This window comes from Cetorhinus maximus, chromosome 2 (assembly GCF_964194155.1).
Source record: "Cetorhinus maximus chromosome 2, sCetMax3.hap1.1, whole genome shotgun sequence".
Classification (NCBI taxonomy): domain Eukaryota; kingdom Metazoa; phylum Chordata; class Chondrichthyes; order Lamniformes; family Cetorhinidae; genus Cetorhinus; species Cetorhinus maximus.
In genome coordinates this window covers 93,353,546-93,375,760 of record NC_135880.1, presented here as the reverse complement: position 1 = coordinate 93,375,760, position 22,215 = coordinate 93,353,546, and the positions used below count along the sequence as shown (strand labels likewise).

Sequence of the window (22,215 nt, the reverse complement as noted above, 5' to 3'; positions counted from 1 at the left end):
GGTTTCTCAGTAGGGAAGCTCATTCAAAGGGAATTTGGACAGACACACAGCATGTCAATGTTGTAGTATTAACTCTGGCCTATGCTCCTCTTCAATACGATTCCTACCAGAAACATGGGATTGATGAACTTTCTCTCAAATGCCTTTTTTCACAAGTCCTTGGTGCCATTGAAATTATGCACACACCTGAAATTTCCACAGCGTTTCTCCTGACCCACCACACTAACTTTGGCAAAAGAGTACTTGAAACCCTAGAGAAGCAACTGTTGATACCATTTCTCCAGGGTTCCATTGATCTTCTGCTAAAGTTATGGCAGGAGGTCATATGAACTCTGATAGAATTTACATCCATTTTGGGGAGGCAACAGCGAAGTATAGTCCTGAGGTTGACATAAGCAATGGAAATTGTACAACAACCCTGAAGGGAAATGATTTGGGTGTTTTGACTCTCTGAAGGTCACTTCTGTAATACAAGCTGCAATAGCTTACCAACTATATTACATCTTTCAAACTACAGTCAATATTAGTCCTTCATTTTTTTATTGTGGTAGTTTCATCTGACATAAACTTCATGAGAAGTGTTATCTCTTGCACTGTTCACCACTCACATAAAATATATGACCTTCCAATGTCAACTTTAGATCATTTTTCTCTTTTTTTAATGGAACTATGATGAATCAGTTTCAGTATTTTGGTCCAATGGTTACACAAATGAATAGATAACAGATCAATAATAACTTTCTATTGTGAATACATATATTGTAGCATTTTGAATCTCCATTTACAAACACTCATTAAAGTTATGTCCCTGCCACTTCACTGGGTAGATTTGTAACACTACAATATAATTCGCTAATGAAAGAATCTCCATTTGCTGACAAATGGATAGCTATTAGCCAGCCGAACTTTTCTAGCAATTTAAATGCTACTTTATCATAACTTATAGCTCTGCCCTTAGTAAGATTGCTATGTTCGGGATTGTACAGCTCCATTTGTGGGACTGCTAATGTCATGACAATAACAATAAGCTCACAGGCTATCAGAAGATTTGCATTTGATGTGAATCTGAGAAATCTTTTCTTTACAAGAAAACCATAAGTTGAGAGTCATTTGCGCACCTATCTGAGGAACATTCCAAACTTTTATCAGTTTTGGCAGAGATCCTCAGTTCCCTTTCTCCATCAACAATTCCAAACATTAGCTGTACTTTCTCTGCTCAGGTTCATGACAGTTAAATCAAAAGTTTATGCACAGTAGTTGATCTCCCATGGCATTGTACACAAGAGGCGGAATTGTTTTAGCCACCGGCCGCAATGGCAGTTTTTCATGCCATATCGTCCCAAACCCACCACTTTAATTATGCATTCCCGAGATACATGCCATTTCCATGGTGGGCGGGCTCTCATTCGCCTGCCACGCCACCATTTCGCCGCTTCATCACGCCGGGCACCATATTTAAAGTCCAGCTGCACACACACCTTTCAGAGCTTCCAGCCCAGGACTGCTGCACAGAAGACATGGCCCTGAAAGACAAAAAGACTGCAGCCCCAGGTTCAATGACACATCTCTTGAGCGCCTTTTGGACACAGTGGAAGCTCACCGTGTTGTCCTCTACCCCAGCTCTGGCCACAGGATGGGCAGCAACATTGCAAATCCAGCTTGGGAGACAGTGGCAATGGTGGTCAGTGCCAATACCCTGCAAAAGAAGACAGCCATCCAGTGCCGCAGGAGGACAAATGATCTCCTCTTTACTGCCAGGGTAAGTCATTCATCACTCTCAACTCACACACTCACAAACCCATGTCACATCCACAGGGGTCTCACCTACTGCCAGTCCAAGGGGCATCACCATTCACTCGATCACACACACCTTCATTGACCTCATCCCATCCATGGGACCACTCATCAACCACACATACAAGGCATACTTATCATCTGGCCTGGCAGGCATCCTGCTTACACTCCCTCCATTTCTTTCATGCAGGGCAAGCTGGCACACAATAACAGGGCGAGGACACAGACTGGTGCCTGAAATCAAGATCCTCATGGACTTTGAAAACAAATCCATCCAGCCGGCGAGGGTCTGGACTGGTCTAGTGCTGATGGTGCAGTTGGGGGTGCTTTACCAAGTGAGGATCTAGCAGTGCAACATCCATCAGAAAGGCATGCTGTGAGTGATGTGTCCTGTTTCACAGGCCACTGCCATGCACTAATGATCTCTCCTTGCTTTTGCAGACACATCTGGGAAACAGCAAAGAGAGTCCATGTCCCAGGGCCTCCAATCAAGCCCTGAGGGAAGCTCAGAAGAGGAATCCGCTGAAACCCTCCCTGAAGAACCATCATAGCCTCACCCACACCCTCCACCAGCGCAGGCACACACCTCGGTGGGACCTAGCTTTAGAGTAGCCTCGGGATCACAATCTGGTGAGCACATCACACTTTCTGATCCACAGCAGGCAGAGGCAGGGACTTCCCAGATCCCCGACATTCGGAGGACTGCTGGAGGCCGGAATGTTGCTGAGTCCGAGTAAGATGACGAGCCTCTGGACTCGGTCATGTCACAGTTGCTGGAGCTGCAAAGGCAAGCTCGGGAACATCAGAAGGGAGTGTCCACTGCACTCCTCAGATTGCAAGGCACAATGGAGGAGTCCTTCAGCCTTCACTCTAAGAGGATAGCACCAACATGCCAATGCACCGAAATCAACCCTGGTCGGATGGCTGCAGCCATGGAGACTTTGGTCCAGGGTGGTGCTCCTACACCGCTGCGCATGCTGAACTCCATCACTGACATCACAGTTGGCCTCCAGCAGTGTGTACGCGAGAGGGGTACAAGGCAGCTCGATCTCACTCCAGCTACCCCTTCTCCTCAAGGAGTCAGCCAGGAGCCCTTGGGCACCCATAGGGAGGAGGACCAGCAGGTGTCCCTCCTGGGGCCATCCATCCAGGTGACTCCGGGAGTATCCGGCCCATCTGAATCCCCTCTTCCTGTGACCTCAGCAGCTCCAGCTCCACAGGTTGAGGAGGGTGCCACTGCCAAACAGCAGGACCCCAAAAACAGGCCAGGGCCCTCCAGGTCTCAGCCCTCCAGAGACCACCCATCAAGGTCATCACAGGCAGGGCGTAGCAGTCAGCAGGCTGCCTCCACCTCTGCTGTGGATGTCCGGGGAGCACCAAAATGTAGAAGCAGGGTTAGGAAGGCTTAGGGGATGTAGTTACACAGCGTGGGCACCAGTGTCAATAACTTGTACATTCTGTTCACTATTGTCAATAAACTCCCAAGAATGTCTCCCTGCCTATGGCTCCTTGTTCCGATGAGCAGTGTTCATGTCACTTAGATGTGAAGCCTTTCTGCACAAGATAAAGGCATGTGTGACAGCAACTGCGGAGAGGGAAACAGTTAACTTTTCGAGTCCTAATGACTCTTCATCAGAACAAAGGAAAAATAGAAAAGAGGTGAAATATAAGCTGGTTTAAGTGGGTGGGACAGGTAGAGCTGGATAGAGGGCCAGTGATAGGTGGAGTTTGCCAAAAGATGTCATAGACAAAAGGACAAAGAGGTGTTGACGGTGGTGATATTAGCTAAGAAATGTGCTAATGGTGACATTAAGGGTAGAAAGCAGGACGAGCAAGGGACAGATAGTCCTAGTGGGGGTGGGGTGGGGGGAAGGGATTGAAATAGGCTAAAAGGTAGAGATAAAACAATGGATGGAAATACATTTAAAAATAATGGAAATAGGTGGGAAAAGAAAAATCTATATAAATTATTGGAAAAAAGGGGGATCGGAAAGGGGGTGGGGATAGAGGAGAGAGTTCATGATCTAAAGTTGTTGAACTCAATATTCAGTCCGGAAGGCTGTAAAGTACCTAGTCGGAGGATCCTCATCTTCCGACTAGGTACTTTAGAGCCTTCCAGACTGAATATTGAGTTCAACAACTTTAGATCATGAACTCTCTCCTCTATCCCCACCCCCTTTCCGATCCCCCTTTTTTCCAATAATTTATATAGATTTTTCTTTTCCCACCTATTTCCATTATTTTTAAATGTATTTCCATCCATTGTTTTATCTCTACCTTTTAGCCTATTTCGATCCCTTCCCCCCACCCCACCCCACCCCCATTAGGGCTATCTGTACCTTGCTCGTCCTGCTTTCTACCCTTAATGTCCCCATTTGCACATTTCTTAGATAATATCACCACCATCAACACCTCTTTGTCCTTTTGCCTATGAGATCTTTTGGCAATCTCCACCTATCTCCGGCCCTCTATCCAGCTCTACCTGTCCCACGCCCCCTCAAACCAGCTTATATTTCACCTCTTTTCTGTTTTTCCTTAGTTCTGATGAAGAGTCATTCCGACTCAAAATGTTAACTGTATCCCTCTCCGCAGTTGCTGTCAGACCTGCTGAGTTTTTCCAGGTATTTTTGTTTTTGTTCTAGATTCCAGCATCCGCAGTATTTTGCTTTTATAAAGGCAGGTGTCTCAGTCCAGAGCCTCTTCCCTGTGCTCTGTGCAGCCTGCAGACTAAAGTGATGGTCCGGCCTCACACTCACTGATCACGTTACTGATGCCTGCACCTCTGTGGTGCTGGTCATTGCTGTCAGAATGTAGAGGGCAGGCATCACAGAGTTATGTCATTCTCCCTGTGTGCTCTCAGCACCTTTAAGGTGGGGCTGCCCACATTACTTCAGCATCTGTGACCAGTGACACTGTGCTCTTGAAGGGCTCAAGTGCTGAAGGTGGACAAATGATCAGGTGCTTTTAAAGTTTCATGGCTGCCTCTCCATGATATGACCCTGATCACAGAGCACAAGCAAGCTGCCCTCGGCTAGACAGGAGTCAGGCATTCTCAGAGTCTATGTGAAGATCTATGGAGTGTCCTCACTGCATGTCATCATCATCCTCCTGCCATCAAGTGACTAATAGGGGCTCCACTGCATCTCCATTACAGGAGCATTATCACAGAAGATATGTGCACTGCCATAAGCCAGACTGGAATCAAACGTTCATAGATGCAACGTGAGGATCTTATGGTGTCTCCTCACTGCATGTCGTCATCATCCTCCACAAATGTAGCAGCTATGAGGGCCTCCCGAGCTTGGCTTCCTCGTCTGGCCAGTGGGAGGGCCTCATCCCCGTCATCATCGCCTTCGAGGACCTCCTCACCCTCATCACCATTGAAGTCAACCTCAACAGAGGAGAATTTCAGCTCCTGCATCTCCTCCTCAGCCAGCTCCTCTCCCCATTGCAGCACCAGGTTGTAAAGGGTGCAGCAGGCGATGACAATGAGTGACACCCTCTGTGGACTATATTGCAGGGCTCTACCAGACCAGTCCAGGCGCCAGAAACTCATTTTCAGCATCCCGATGGTCTTCTCCACCAAATTGCAGCATGAGCCATGTTATATCTTCACTCTGCTGCAGTCTGAGGCTGGGTGTCATCAGCCACATTCTCTGCAGGTAGCCCTGGTCCCTGAGGAGCCATCTCTGCAGCCTCTGTGGACCCTAGAAGATATCAGGGATCTGTGACTGACTGAGAATATAGGACTTGTGCACACTCCCTGGAAACCGTGCACACACCTGCAGGATGCATTTCTGGTAGTCGCACGCCAGCTGCATTATCAGCAAATGGAAGCTCTTGCAGTTGACACACTTGACCCCATGTTGCAACAGGGATCTAAGTGCCATGAGAGTGCAGTCGATGGCACTCTGCACTTGTGGGAAACTTGAGATCTGGGCAAATCCAATGGCTCTTGCATCCTGGCTCTCCTTGTCCCGGGCAAAATGCACAAAGTTGTGTGTCCTCTTGAAGGTGGCAACCGTGACCTCATGGATGCATTTGTGGGTGGAGGCTTGTGATATCCCACAGGGGTCACCTGTGGAGCCCTGAAAGGAGCCACTGGCGTTGAAATTGAGCACTGCTGTTACTTTTACGGCCACTGGCAGTGGATGCCCTCCATGTCCCCATGGCGCCAAATCCTGCAGTAGCTGGCAGATGTGAGTGAACAGTTCACTAGACATGCGCAGTCTTCGGTGACACTGGTTGTTGGTGATCTGCTGGAATGAAAGGTGGTGTCCACAGACCCTGGGTTTAGGTAGGTGCCAATCAGTCACAGCTTGCTATGGCTCTTTGATGGTGCGTGTGGGAGCCCCAGCCACCTCTTCTTCCAGAGGGTGCTGCTCCTTCCTCTGTACAATCAGGTGCCTCAGTTGCTCTCTTCTCCATCATCTTTGCTCTCTGTACGCCTCGAGGCATACAGCTAATTCACCTGGCTTCATGATACCAATGTACTCCTCCTGCAGGATGAAAGAGAGAGACGCATGGGTGTACTAAGAATGTCTCTTGGTTAAGTCTGAAGGCCCCTTAATGCATCCCGGAGACTGCTGGCCACCACTTGGATGGCTGGAGTTTAGTGCGCTGCAAGGCTGCCCGAAACCCCACCCATCTCCCCCCCCACTCGACAGATTGGCAGCAGCTTTGCCCATTGGATTGCATGCTGTGCTCTCAGCTCAGGTGCAGCCATTCTCCTAACCCACACTGCAAGGCTGCACTGTTAGCTTGAACCAAGGGGGAGACTGGTCCAAATCGGGATGATGACATTGCAAGGGGCTGTGAGCCTCCACCAGTGACTGCTCCATGGACAGCTTTAACAAGGAGATTGTACAACTTGTCCAGTCGGCCAATTGTTCTGCAGTCCACTAAAACATTCATTAGTTTGTAGTCTGTGCCCGAGGGGTGAAATCTTTGGAGCACTTGGTGGCACTTTAATGGCTCTGCATTGCTTGAGAGGGCAGATAAGCCAGAGGCCTGACTCCAATCATATCAATGTGGCTGCGCCTGAACTGTCTCAGCTACAGAGGAATGGTCGCTTTACACAAGATTTCCCGAATGTGTGGCCATTTCTGTTGCCCACCCCCCACCCCCCGACCCCACACATGCTTGTCACTACCTTCAACAGCAGGGCAGCCTTTGCCATCCCCCGCCCCTCGTCCCCGCCAAGTCACCTCAAGCTTGAAGTTGAACAGCCGCACCTCGCGAGCGCTCCGCAACATTACTGTGCACTCACTTCCGAGTTCTCCTCAAAGTACAACCTGCCAAGTGCACGCCTCTTACATGCTGTTGTGAAATACGTCAGTGTGCACTCACGCCGAAGAGGGTGGACGATCCTGCGGTGGGCTAACCTTATAATGATATACAGTTGCATTACAATGAAGTACCCGACGTCTGATGGCAGGAAATGTAGCCGGCCATCAAGGGGCTGAGCGGACATTTGCAAACTGGGTTCACGACGTCGTGAAACCGATTTTTGGTCTTCTCGCCATATTACTGGCTCACGCCACCGAACATACCTGATGCCAGTGGGCACAGACCACCCAAGGACTACAAACCAGGGCTATAGATTTGTTTTCACCGCATGACTAGTAATTTGGTAGATCAGATCAACCACCTGTTGAAGAAGCTGTCTCAGTTTTCATTCCATTTAGTTATGCTGTATTTATAGCCTCCCCACAGCAATCGCAATGCAGAGTATAACTGCACTCTGACAAGTTCCCAATATAAATGTGGACATAAGAGTTTATAACAGAAATAGCTGATAGGAAGTGCATACAAACATCAGAATTTTAAAAATATATATTACTCATCAAACTTCTGTGGTATTGGACATGCTAAGTCAAAGGTTTACTTTTGCCCAGAATTTTGAATTCTGTGAACTGAACCTGCATTACTAAGTTTACCTATCTTTTGCTTATGCAGCTGATAGAATATTTTTGTGTGGGGTTTGGGGGTTGGGGGGTGGGGGTCACATTTGCCCTGAAAAAATAGCATCCTGTAGGATCAGGGTGGGAAAGGAAGAGTGAGTGTAGCACTCTGACATTAGGCTGCCTCACGGCTGACTAATATCAGTCCTCCTGTGCTCTGACTTACAATGTGCAACACCATGATAGATTCAATAGTAATGTATTGAAAGTCTTGAATATATACAAAGTTTTTCTAGTGCGTATTACATGGTCTAACACTCCTATTGTTATTAAACTATGCCTCCTCCAAAGTATGGTGAACAGCATCATGGCAGGCATACTTTAAAAGAAAGTGATAAATGAGATCAAATTTTTGTTTTTAAAACATCATGTCAAATACCTAGAAACCTTGTTTTTCACCAGATTTCATGGAACAAATAGATTTCACAGCAGTTCAAAGCCTACTCATTATTGGCTACTAAAAGAAGTTAGAGGAAGAATTTCACACGATGAATTATTAGAGTATGAAATCTTTACAGAAGTGACTACTGAGGCAGAGATTATAACAATTTATAGAGAAATTGGATCAGTATTTGAAAATGCAAAATGTGAAATATGAGGAAGAGCTGAGAAATTGATTCTATTTGAAGAATTAGCATCAACAGAGGTGAATTTGCCAAATTAGCTCCTTTTGTGCTACAATAGCTATGATTCTATGATCATACTTGATAACATGATAAAGATGGAAGCTGTGGACACCGTTTGATGTTTAATGCAATTACATTCCATATTAACCTACCAGTTCCTTGACAGAAAGCATATTATTCTTAGTGTATCGTTCATGATTAGTTTAGATGGGAATAAAGGAATACAAAAAAGGAATAAAATATAAAGAAGCTTAATACATGTCTTTTCATCATATAAGAGAGAATATTTTAGACTTAAAACAAGAATGATTCTACAGACATAATACTATCTTTTAAACTGATTACCTGAATGGCCCACAATCAAACGAGGGGGTAAATGTCATTATGGTGTAGACTACTGGCAATAAACTTAGGAACAATATCAACAGTAACAGTGACATATAAAAATTATTAGATCCTGAAGCCTTGAAAACTCTTGACTGAGGGACATTGCAACACATCACAGCCCAGCACTGAAAGTACATGGATGTCAACAGCCGGAGAATATTGATGCCAATTAAGCCAGGAGAATAGAAAGTGCCCATCCTGAAAGAAAAAAGAATATTTTTCAGTTGTGTAAAAAAAAACATACAAATATAAACAACATGAAGACTTTCCAGGTCTATTTTTTTATTGTCCACAGTTGTCGATATCTTCAGATACTTCATACTAGTGAAGTGCTGTTCTCTAAAATTTCTGTTGATGGGTACCTCAACAATACATAAATAGAACATGTGACATTGTCATTTTTTCCCGCTTATTCACTAATGTTACATACTTACTGCCAAGATGTTGGACTCCATTAGTTTACCAACATTATTTACATGTTACAGTGACAAAATTTATTGATAGGGATTCATGTGATTTTTTTTTCTGTGTCCTCTTTTTATTAACAAGACTGAGTTACAATATTGGCACTATTGGGGTCACTTCTTCAGAATGCAAGCCTAAAACCATTTTGATAGCAACTTGACATTAATTGCATTCAGTTACTGTGAGAAACTATCATGTAATATTCAATCTACTTCTTTTAAATTTATGCTCATAGTAAGTTACACCATCCATAGGAACATAGTAAATGCAAGACAAAATATTCTAGTTTGTCTTGTACCATCGTGGTGGTCACATTTTGTGATCATGGAGTTATCGACTAATCATTGTGACAAAAGTATAATAATTTTCATATTTTCCTGGTTATTGTGAAGTAGGTTTATGGACTGAATTTTACGAGTCGGTGAGCGGGGGCGGGGCCCGCTCACCGACGTGTAAAATGACGCACGGTGACGTCGGGGGGAACTCCCAATGTCACCGCACCCGATTTAAATTTTCAGGAAGGCAGGTGTGCAGCCAAATCAGCTGCGTACCCGCCAACCTCTCAGTAGCCAATTGAGGCCATTGACAGGATCAATTAAGCAATTAAAGGACCTGTTCGTCCAACCTTAAGGCTGGCGGGCAGGCCAGGAGCCCCGGCGGGAAGAAGAAAAAACATGAAACCTCATCCACCGGCGGGATGAGGTTTCATGTAGGCTTTAAAAAATGTTAATAAAGATTTTGTAAAAATAATGGACGTTTCCCAACTCATGTGACATTGTCACATGAGGGAAAATGTAAGGGAAATTTTATTTTTCTACTTTTATCTTTTTTACATGTACAGCCGATCTCCCTGAGGCTGCACTTAGCCTTAGGGAGATGAGTGCGCTCTTTCGTGCACATGCGCAAAAGAGCACACTCTTGATTTTAGGAATACCCCCCCCCCGCCCGCACAGGGAGCGCATAGCACTTCCCTGTGGACGTCACGCTGGGCGGGACTTAGTTGGCCCGCCCACGTAAAATGGCGCCGTGCCTCCCATTGGGGGCGCTGATTGGAAGCACGCCCGTACCCGCCCGCCCATCAACTTCCCCCCCCGACGGGGGAAAATTCAGCCTTGTGGGTGTAAGTATAGGTGATTCTGTCTGTGTGATTTAACTATATTTGGAGTAAAGTAGACTGCAAGCTTGAAATCATCAAAAGAAGCTAGATGTAGAGATGTGCTTGAGATGCTAATGAGTAAACATGGATGATGGCTTAGCATGTAAGGTGTGAAGGAAATTTACATTTTTAGATAAATGATGGGATTGTTTAAATTTCAAAGGGTTGTTAGTCTGTTTACAACTAGCCAGATAAGCAAGGCTAAGGAGTATGCTTATTTTCCCCAAAGGTTACTGACAATACTGACAACATGTAAGTTTTTTATATTATGAGGACTACACCATTTCAAAGACATATGGAACAATAGAATTTACATCTTAAAGAGAGAGAAACATATATAAAGGAGAATGAAAAGCTATGTAAGAAGAGGGCCATGTAAGATCTAACAGGAATGTGTGAAACAGCCTACAAGAAGCCTCCAGCCATTTGTGCATAAGTCTGCTATGTAAAGTAACTGAAGGTGGGGAAGCCATTTTGAATTCCACTGTCAAGTGGGTATTGTGTTAACTTGCTAGTTTAATTTTAAATCTAAAATCTATTTTGGACTGTTGCTTTAAAAGGGGTGTGTAACTGGGAGTCAGGTTAATTAGGGATCTTAGGATTTGTTATAGTAGTAATTGTAGTCTAATTATTGAAATCTATTTTGTTAATAAATATATTTAATTTAATTTTTAAAGTATCTAAATGTCTTGGTGGACTCATTACTTCTGAATTCAGTGTACACATCTTCTCGTAATAAATACAAATGGCAAAACCGCTGTGATAGCGTGACCAAATTTCCCTTGTGGATTTGGTCCACCTGGCACACATCATCTGCCATGTCATAACATCAAAGAAGGAGGAAATAGAGAGAGAGAGAGAATTCCAACTGAAAATGTTGGCAGTTAGAAAAGAGACGACAAAAGTTGAGGAAGAATTTGTCCAGTAGAACTCTGTGGGGATATGTTTAAATTTGTACAGGTTCTTCCAAAGTTTGAGGAAAAAGATATTGAAGCATTGTTTATTGCATTTGAGGAGCTAGCTAAACAGATGAAATGGCCACAGGAAAACTGGATGTTATTATTACAGTCTAAGTTGTTAGGTCGGGCACATGAGGTATATGTTTTGCTTTCAGAAGAAATTTTGGTGAATTATGATGTGGTGAAAAAAGCTATTTTGAATGCATATGAGTTGGTTCCTGAAGCATACAGGCAGAAATTTAGGAATATGAGAAAACAGCCTGGGCAAACTTATACTGAGTTTGAAAGAGTAAAACGAAGTAATTTTGACCAGTGGATATGGGCATTAAAAATAGAGACAACCAATGCAGCTCTTAGGGAAGTCATTCTTTTGGAACAATTTAAAGATTTAATTCCTTTGGTAGTGAGAACTCATGTGGAGGAACAGAGGGTTGATTCTGTAAGACAAGTAGCAGAGATAGCTGATGATTATGAGTTAGTTCATAAAGCTAAGCCTTTCTCCCTTCACCCTTTCAAATTGGAAAAGGATGAAAAGTGGGAAGGTGAAAGGAAGGTAGGTAGTCAGGGAAGAGGACTAGGTTGAAGTTCCCAGGAAGTTTTTTCTCAGAACAAAAAGGAAGTTGCTGAAAGTAGAAGTGACATTCAAAAATTGAGGTGTTTTCATTGTAATAAAATGAGGCACATGAAGTCAGCGTGTTGGAGATTGCAGGAAAAATCTGTAGGAATTGTAGGGGTACAGAAAAGCTCTGAAGTAAAAGTACTGTGGGTTCTAAGGTTCAGGCACAGGAGAAACTTGTGGTTTGTGTACAGGTGAATCAGGAAGAATCAGTGAAAGGTGAAGAAGTGGGAATGCGTTCACAGTTTACTCAAGAGAATTCTGTGGAGCAAGTTGCAGAAAGGTTTAAACATTTTGTAAGTAAAGGGAAAGTCTTTCCATATGTATAGGGTGGAGTAGGTAACAATGTTAAACTTTTAAGAGACACAGGGGCTAGTCAAATCTTAATGTTGTGGAATAGTGAAATTTGCTGCTCAGAGGGAGTGTTGTAGGAGAAGGTAATAATAAGTGAGTTCATGGCGATACTAAATCTATTCTGTTGTGGAAGGTAAATTTAAAGGGCAAATTGAAGACTGTTGAAGATAGGTGGAAAAATTACCCATTGCAGGGGTTCAATTTATTCTGGGTAATGATATAGCTGGATCACAAATCTCGGTGATGCCTATGGTAGTTGAGCAGCCTGTAGATGTGTTTTCAACAGAAGTGCTACAGAAGGAACATCCTGGATTGTTTCCTGATTGTGTTATACAACGAGATCAAAGGCCCATAGGGAAGAACAAAATAAACAAGATAAGTAGGTAGTTCAAAGGCAAGAAGAAAGTGTCAAAATCCAGTTAGCTGGCACTGTATTTGATAACATTGTTCAAGAGGAAGGAATGCAGGACAGTTCAGTTGAAGCCTTTAACTCAAAGATGTTAGTGGAGTCACAGAAAAATTATTCGGAATTAAAACAGTTATATCAGAAAGCTTATTCAGAAACCAAAGCAAAATGTATTCCGGTACATTATTATCTTTGAGAGAATATTTTAATGAGAAAATGGCAGGCGGATTATGTCTGAGCAAATGAAAGCTGGAGGGAGGTGCATCGGATTACTGTTTCCATGAACCCCAGTAGGGTATAGAAATGAGATTCTGAGGATTGCTCATGAAATTCCAATGGGGGGACATTTACGAATTAGGAAAACACATGATACAGAGGTTTTTCTTTTGGCCAGGAATGCATAGGGATGTAGTCAAATTCTGCACAACCTGTCACATATGTCAAGTAACAGGAAAATGATAAGCAGTGATTAAGCCGGCGCCTTCAATGGGCTTGGATGGAGTGGATTTCTTGAAATGTGTACAGGAGAACTTTTTAAGTCAATATGTAGAGGGTCCAACAAGGGGCGGCGCAGTGCTGGACCTAATTTTGGGGAATGAAGCCGGGCAGGTGGCTGAGGTGGTGGTGGGGGAGCATTTTAGCGATAGCAACCATAACATGGTACAGTTTAAGCTTGTTATGGACAAAGAAATAGACAAGTTGTAAAAAAATGTTTTAGATTGGGGGAGAGTGGGTTTTAGTAAAATAAGGTAGCATCTGGCCAAGGTAGACTGGGAACTAGTTCTGTTGAAGGGTCATGTGGACCCGAAATGTCAACTCTTTTCTGCTCCACCGATGCTGCCAGACCTGCTGAGTTTTTCCAAGTAATTCTGTTTTTGTTTTGGATTTCCAGCATCCGCAGTAGTTTTTTGTTTTTTGACTGGGAATAGCTACTTGTGGGGAAATCTACAGAGGAGCAGTGGGGGGTGTTCAAAAAGGAAATGGGGAAGGTACAAGCTCAACATGTTCTCGCTAGGGTGCTAGGAAGGAGTAACAAGCCCAGAGAACCATGGATGACCAGAGATATTCAGGTTACGATGAGAAGGAAAAGAGAGGCTTTTAGCAGGTACAAGGGAAGCAAATCAGCGGAGGCATTAGTGCAGGGTGGAGCTTAAGAAAGCAATTAGGAGAGCAAAGAGGGGATATGAGAAAGCTTTGGCTGGTAAAAGTAGGGAAAATCCCAAGGTATTCTATAAGTATATCAATAGGAAGAGGATAACCAGGGAAAGAGTAAGGCCCATAAGGGACCAAGGGGGCAATCTATGGGTGGAGCCAGATGGCATCGCTAGGGTGTTGAATGAATACTTCACATCCATCTTCGCCCAAGAGAATGAGGATGAAGGTATCGAACTCGGGGAGAGAGACTGCGAGGTTCTTAAGCAAATTGATATAGGGGGAGACAAGGTATTGGAGGTGTTGGCAGACTTAAAAGTGGACAAATCTCCAGGTCCAGATGATTTGTATCCCAGACTGCTGAGGGAGGCAAGGGAGGAGATCGCAGGGGCTCTGACCCGAATTTTTAATTCCTCTCTGGCCATGGGGGAGGTGCCAGAGTACTGGAGAACAGCTAATGTGGTTCCGCTATTTAAGAAGGGTTGTAGAGATAAGCCAGGGAACTACAGGCCAGTGAGTCTCACGTCAGTGGAGGGGAAACTATTGGAGAAAGTTCTGAAGGAGAGAATCTATCTTCACTTGGAGAGGCAAGGTTTGATCAGGGATAGTCAGCATGGCTTTGTCAGAGGGAGGTCATGCCTAACAAATTTGATTGAATTTTTTGAGGAGGTGACCAGGTGTGTAGATGAGGGTAGCACAGTTGATGTAGTTTATATGGATTTCAGCAAAGTCTTTGACAAGGTCCCAGATCGGAGACTTAAAAAGAAGGCAAATGCACATGGGATACAGGGTAATTTGATAAGGTGGATTCAAAATTGGCTTAATTGTAGGAGACAGAGGGTGATGACAGAAGGCTCCTTTAATGACTGGAAGCCAGTATCCAGTGGTGTACCACAGGGATCTGTGCTCGGTCCCCTATTATTTGTCATTTATATAATGACTATGTTGGGGGGGCGGTAGGATTAATAAGTTTGCAGATGACACAAAGATTGGCCAGGTGGTTAATAGTGAGGTTGAGTGTCTTGGGCTACAGGAAGATATAGATGGGATAGTCAAATGGGCAAATAACTGGCAGATGGAATTTAACCCTGAAAAGTGTGAGGTGATACACTTTGGAAGGAGTAATTTGACAAGGAAGTATTCAATGAATGGCATGACACTAGGAAGTTCTGAGGAACAAAGGGACCTTGGCATGTGTGTCCATAGATCTCTGAAGGCAGAGGGGCATGTTAGTGGGGTGATGAAAAAGGCATACGGAACACTTGCCTTTATCAATCGAGGTATAGATTACAAAAGTAGGGAGGTCATGTTGGAGTTGTATAGAACCTTGGTGAGGCCACAGCTGGAGTACTGTGTGCAGTTCTGGTCACCACATTATAGGAAGGATGTGGTTGTATTGGAGGGGGTGCAGAAGAGATTCACCAGGGTGTTGCCTGGGATGAAACATTTAAGTTATGAAGAGAGGTTGGATAGACTTGGATTGTTTTCGTTGGAGCAGAGAAGACTGAGGGGCGATCTGATTGGGGTGTACAAGATTATGAGGGGCATGGACAGGGTGGATAGGGAGCAGCTGTTCCCCTTAGTTGAAGGGTCAGTCACAAGGGGACTTAAGTTCAAGGTGAGGGGCAGGAGGTTTAGGGGGGATGTGAGGACAAACTTTTTTACCCAGAGGGTGGTGATGGTCTCGAATGCACTGCCTGGCAGGGTGGTGGAGGCAGGTTGCCTCACATCCTTTAAAAGGTACCTGGATGAGCGCTTGGCACGTCATGACATTCAAAGCTATGGACCAAGTGCTGGTAAATGGGGTTAGGTAGGTAAGTCAGTTGTTTCTCACGTGTCAGTGCAGACGCAATGGGCAGAAGGGCCTCTTCTGCACTGTGTGACTCTGTGATTCAATCCCAATACCAGCATTTGAAGAACCTTTTACCAGGGTCATGACTGGTTGTATGAGACCCCTCCCTAAGACTAACAGTGGAAATCAGTATTTATTGACAATAATGGATGTGTCTACCAGGTTTCCTAAAGTAATACCTTTAAGAAATATTACAACTAAGAAGATTGTGGAGGAGTTATTTAAATTCTTTACAATGTATGACTTACCTAAAGAAATACAGTCAGATCGGGGTCAAATTTCATGTCACAGCTGTTTAAGGAAATAATTAACAGTTTGGGGATAAAACGGTTTAAGTCAACAGTGTATCATCCAAAGTCACAAGGAGCTTTGGAAAGATGGCATCAAACTTTAAAAACTATGATAAGAGCATACTGTCAGAATTATGCACAGGATTGGGATAAATCCATTTTTGTTATTTACTATTAGAGATTCTCCTAATGGTTTTAGCCCTTTTGAACTAAATTATGGTCATGAGGTAAGGGGACCACTGAAATTGATTCATGAGAAATTCGTGGGACAAAATTCAGAAACTATTCTGGATTATGTATCAAATTTCAGGGAAAGATTGAACAGAGCATGTGAATCAAACATTTAAAGATATCACAGCAAGTGATGAAAGTGAAAGCAGATAAGAAGGCTAAAATTAGCAGTTTTGTTTCTGGAGAGAAAGTACTAGTTTTGTTACTAGTTCTAGGTGATTCATTAGATGCAAGATTTAGTGGGTCATATGTGATGGAAAAGAAATTGAGTAAAGTAAATTATTTAATAAATACTCCAGATAGAAGAAAGAAGGGGTCTGTCATGTAAATATGCTTTAAAAGTACTTTGAGAGGGAAGAGGAACAAAAAGAGGTATTAGTGATGGTGGATGATCAGAAAGAGGTAGAAGTCCAAGGCTTTGAAATTGATTTTCCTTTAATCAAATTGGATAATGAGGGGGTGCTTGAAAATTTAAATGAAATATTGAGTTACCTTCCAAGCACGTGTCAAAGTGATTTGGAAAAGCGATTGTAGTCACACAAACCTATTTGCGGAAATAAGTTGGGAAGACACATTTGGCTTTACATGATGTATGTATAGAAATATCATCTTCAGTGAGGCAACACCCTCAAAGATTAAATCCGGCAATGTTATCACAAGTACAAAAAGAAATTGATTTCATGTTTAAAAATGATATCATTGAGTCTAGTTGCAGTAACTGGAGTTCCCCTGCTGTACTGGTACCTGAACCGGATGGAACACAAAGACTGAGTGTAGACTATAGAAAGGTGAATGCGGTGACAAAAGCTGATTCATATCCCATACCAAGATTGGAAGATTGCTTTGAGAAAGTGGGACAATCGAAATTTATCACAAAGATTGACTTGCTAAAAGGATATTGGCAGGTGTCGTTGTCGGAGAGAGCAAAAGAGATATCAGCTTTTGTAATGCCAAGGGAACTATATCAGTTTAAAGTCATGCCATTTAGTATGAAGAATGCACCTGATACATTTTAAAGACTGACAAAGTAATTGTGGGTCTAAGCAATTGTGTTGTTTATATTGATGATCTAATTGCTTTCAGTCAGACGTGGGAGGAGCATTTATGGCACCTGGAAGAATTATTTACTCGACTTCAAGAAGCTAATTTGATGATGAACTTGACTAAAAGTGAATTTACAAAAGCGCAAGTTACATATCTAGGCCATATCATTGGACATGGTAAAGTGCCTCCGAGAGATGTGAAAGTCAAGGCTATCGTGGATTTCCCAGTGCCTACAACAAAACAAGAAGCTTTGAGATTTCTGGGCATGGTTGGGTTCTACGGGAAATTTGCACCAAATTTTAGCCAAGTAGTTGCTCCACTCACTGAACTATTAAAGAAGAACAAGAAGTTTCAATGGATACTGGAGTCTCAGAAGTCATTCATAGTTTGAAAACTGCATTAACTATGACACCAGTGTTGGCAGTACCCAATTATGCCAAGCAATTCAAGTTAGCCATTGATGCAAGCAATCTAGGCATTGGGGCTGTACTGTTACAAGAAGATGACACTGGAATTGAAAAATTGATAGGGTATCTTTCACGGAAGCTGAATGTACAACAGAGAAGATATTCAATGATTGAGAAAGAGACTTTGAGTTTGGTGCTAGCAGTGCAGCATTTTGAAATTTATGTTGCAAACAATTCACCAGAAACAATTGTTTATACAGGCCATCATCCTTTTGAGATTTTTGGACAAATATTTGTGACAAAAGTGCAAGGCTTTTCAGATGGAGTCTACTATTACAACAATTTAATCTACGTATTATACATATTGCTGGAAGAGAAAATTTGTTCGCTGATGCATTATCAAGAGTTTGAAGCTTAAAGGAAAATGGGACATTTAAAAAAAAACCTGGACACTGAACTAGAGTGATTTCTCTTGATACCAAGGATTTGTGTATATATATTATGTTATTGTATGCATCTGGTAATGGAATGGTGTAATAAGTATAGGAGATAGTGAGATGGGTTATTAAAATGAAACCATCTTTTAGAATTATGACTGTTCATTTTTCAATAAGGAGGGGGATGTCATGAGGCTATTAATGTATATAATATTATTGGAAAATATTTTTCTTTTAAGATAAAGGTTTAGTCTGTGGGTGTGTCTTAATTGGATTAAACTCAGCTAGTCTGGATGGTTTGATGTGTACTAGTTTTTACATGTAAGAGAGATAGCGGGCATTTGCATTTTTTGAATAAAGCATGCAAGAGGTAGGATGAAAACGGACACCTATCTAGCAGCTACCAAGCAATATATTTATATTACTAATAAAATTGGTACTAAGAAAGGGGTTTTATTGTTAGAGAGTTTAGTTCAGACGTTGCTGATATAATGAAAATTAACATTCAATGGGCAGTGGTTGGCATAAAAAGACAACCGTTTTGGGTCTGCAGAGCAGAGGCAATGTGAGATCAAAAGGCAGCTGCAAGCCTGCAACTGACTACACAGGAAACCAAAGTGAAAATAACCTAATTTTGAATTTGTAAGGTAAAAATGCTTTGCCTGGTGTTTACCTAAGTCTATGGGTTGCTGTTGCCTTAACGGAGATTAGTTTGGGGATTTGTTAAAAGTTATGTTAGTAGGAATTTGTAGCCATGTGTACATATATTTTAACCTGTATAAATTAATAAAATGTAAATGTAGTTTAATGTAAAACCTCGAGAACTGGTGGTCTGATACCTCTCGCATCTCATACTTAACACTTAAAATTCTAGGTTATGACAGTTGGTTAAAGTTTCCCTCTGGGATTTTTAAATGACTCCGCTTTACCAACTGCATCAGCCATAACACGAAAAAGAATGAATGGTCTCCTCTGGTCCACTAGCATAAGTCACTCTTCTCATCAGTCTCAACTCACATACTCACAAACCCATCACACATCCACAAAGATATCACTCACTGTCAGTTCAAGGGATATCACCATTCACTCTTTCATACACACCTTCATTGTCCTCATCCTGTCCATGGCAACACTCACCACTCTCACATGCCAGGCATGCTTATCATCTGGCCTGGCAGGCGTCCTACTTTCATTCTCCCTATCACTATTCATGCAGGGCAAGCTGGGGCACAACAACAGGGAGAGGTTGCAGCCTGAAAGTAAGGTCCTCATGGACTTTGAAAATAAAGCCATCCAGCTGGCCGGCGAGGATCTGGACCGGTCCTGTGCCAGCGGTGAAGTCAGTGGTGCTCTAACAAGTGAGGATCCAGCAATGCAACGTCCATCAGACAACCATGCCGTGAGTGATGCCTTCTGTTCCGCAGTCCCCTGCCATGCACTAATTTTCTCCCCTTGCTTTCGCAGGCACATCTGGGAAACAGCCAATGGAGTCCATGACCCAGGGCCTACAATCAGGCCCTGAAGAAACCTCTGAAGAGGAATCTGAAGGCATCTTCATTGAAGACCCGTCACAGCACTCACCCACACCCTCCACCAGCACAGAGGCACACAACTCGGTGGGACCTAGCTTTAGAGTAGCTTCGGGAGCACAATCTGGTGAGCATTCACACTGTCATATCCACAGCAGGTGGCCGCAGGGACTTTCCAGGTCTCCAGCACTCGGAGGGCTGCTGGAGGCCAGAAATATGCTGAGCCAAGTCCGATGACGAGGCTCTGGACTCAGTCATGCCTCAGTTGCTGGAGCTGCAAAGGCAAGCTCGGAAACATTGGGAAGGATGTCCGCTGCACTCCTCAGATTGCAAGGCACGATGGAGGAGTCAGTCCAACTCCAGGCTGAGTTGATCTTGCAAAAGCACCGGGGTCAATGCTGGTTGAATGGCAGCCACCATGGAGACCTTGGTCCAGGATGTTGCTCCTGCACTGCTGCATGGGTTGAACTCCATCACTGATGCCATAGTTGACCACCAACAGCGTGTATGTGAGAGGGGTGCGGGGCAGCTAACTCCAGAATGCCCTTCCCCTCCATGAGTCAGCCAGGGGCCCTTGGGCACCCATAGGGAGGAGAATCAGCAGGTGCACACCCTGGGGCCATCTGCCCAGGTGTGACTGGGAGTGTCTGGCTTATCCGAATCCCTTCTTTCTCTGACGCTAGTAGCTCCAGCTCCACAGGCTGAGGAGGGTGTCACTGCCACATAGCAGGACCCTGAGTGCAGACCGGGGCCCTCCAAGTCTCGGCCCTCCATGACGCCCACAAAGATCATCACAGACAGGGCATGGCAGTCAGCAGACTGCCCCCACCTCCGCTGTGGATGTCCGGGGAGCACCAAGATGTAGAAGCAGAGTTAGGAAAGCTAAGAGGATGTAGTTGCACAGCCTGGGCATGGGTGCTAATCACTTGTACATAATGTTCACTTTGTTAATAAACTCATAATAATATCTCTCTGCCTATGGCTCCTTGTTCTGATGAGCAGTGTTCGTGACACTCAGATGTGAAACCTTCCTGCACAAGATAAAGGCAGGTATCTCAGTCCAGGGCCTCTTCCCTGTGCTTTGTGCAGCCTTCAGAGCAAAGCGATGGTCCAGCTTCACACTCACTGTACACATTACTGATGCCTGCACCTCGAGGTTGCTTGTCATTGCTGCCATAAAGTGGTGGGCAGGCGTCACAGAGTTCCGTCATTCTCTCTGTGTGCTCTCAGCACCTTTAAGGTGGGGCTGGCTCCCCCATCTCCTCAGCATCTGTAACCAGTGACACTGTGCTTCTGAAGGATCAGGTGCTGAAGACTAACTAAGGATCTGGTGCATTTAAAGTTTCATGTCTGCGTTTCCATGATATGACCCTGATCACAGAGCGTAAGCAAACTGCCCTCGGCCAAACAGGAGTCAGACATTCTCAGAGGCTACGTGAAGGTCTGTGGAGTGTCCTTACTGCATGTTGTCATCATCCTCCTGGAATCAAGTGACTATTAGGTCCTCTGCTGCATCTCCATGACATTACTACAGAGGGTATGTGCACTGCCATACATTCATAGCTGCAATGTGAGGATCTATGGTGTCTCCTCATTGCATGTTGTCATCATCCTCCACAAATCTAGCAGCTATGAGGGCCTCCCGAGCATGCCTGCCTCATTTGGCCAGTGCAAGGGCCTCATCGCCGTTATTGTCATCTTCGAGGACCTCCTCACCCTCATCACCGTCGACGTCCTCCTCATCGGAGCAGACCTCCAGCTGCTCCTCAGCCAGCTCCTCTCCCCCATTGCAGCGTCAGGTTGTAAAAGGCGCAGCACGTGACGACGATGCGTGACACCCTCTGCGGACTATATTGCAGGCCTCCACCAGACCAGTCCAGGCACCGGAACCTCATTTTCAGCATCCCGATGGTATGTTGGCAGCATGAGCTTCATTATAGCTTCACTCTGCTGCAGTCTGAGGCCACCGTATGGATGTCATCAGCCATGTCCTTTGCAGGTAGCCCTTGTCCCCTAAGAGACATCCCTGCAGCCTCTGTGGATTCTGTAAGAGGTTAGGGATCTGTGACTGACTAAGAATGTAGGAGTCATGGACAGTTCTGTGCGCAGAGCTGCAGGATGTGTTTCTGGTGGTCGCAAACCAGGTGCACGTTCAGCAAATAGAAGCCCTCGCAGTTGACGTAGTCGACCACTTGTTGCGACAGAGATCTGAGCACCACATGAGTTCAGTTCATGGCACCCTGCACCTGTGGGAAACCTGAGATCAGGGCGAATCCAATCGCTCTTGCATCCTGGCTGCCCTGGTCCCAAGCGAAATGTACAAAGTTGTGTGCCCTCGCAGAGATGGCATCCGTGACCTCATGGATGCATTTGTGGGTGGAGGCTTGTGATATCCCACAGAGGTCACCTGTGGAGCCCTGAAAGGAGTCACTTACGTAAAAATTGAGTGCCACGATCACTTTTATGGCCACAGGCAATGGATGCCCTCCGAGTCCCCGTGGTGGCAAATCCTGCAGTAGCTGGCAGATATGACCAACTAGTTCCCTA

General features: G+C 44.3%; 2 protein-coding genes across 2 annotated transcripts in view; one reads left to right on the top strand and one right to left on the bottom strand.

The window, feature by feature from the left end:
• LOC144695939 (AN1-type zinc finger protein 5-like) overlaps positions 1 to 22,215 on the top strand; it is a 506,091-nt gene that overhangs the window by 26,102 nt on the left and 457,774 nt on the right. The gene's annotated exons all lie outside the window — the stretch shown is intronic.
• The window catches only part of tmc2b (transmembrane channel-like 2b), a 146,152-nt gene that overhangs the window by 20,203 nt on the left and 103,734 nt on the right, over positions 1 to 22,215 (bottom strand). Inside the window, exon 16 of the mRNA XM_078557940.1 lies at positions 8,729 to 8,968. Coding sequence (XP_078414066.1) covers positions 8,729 to 8,968 — 240 coding nt within the window. The remainder of the gene's footprint in view (positions 1 to 8,728; positions 8,969 to 22,215) is intronic.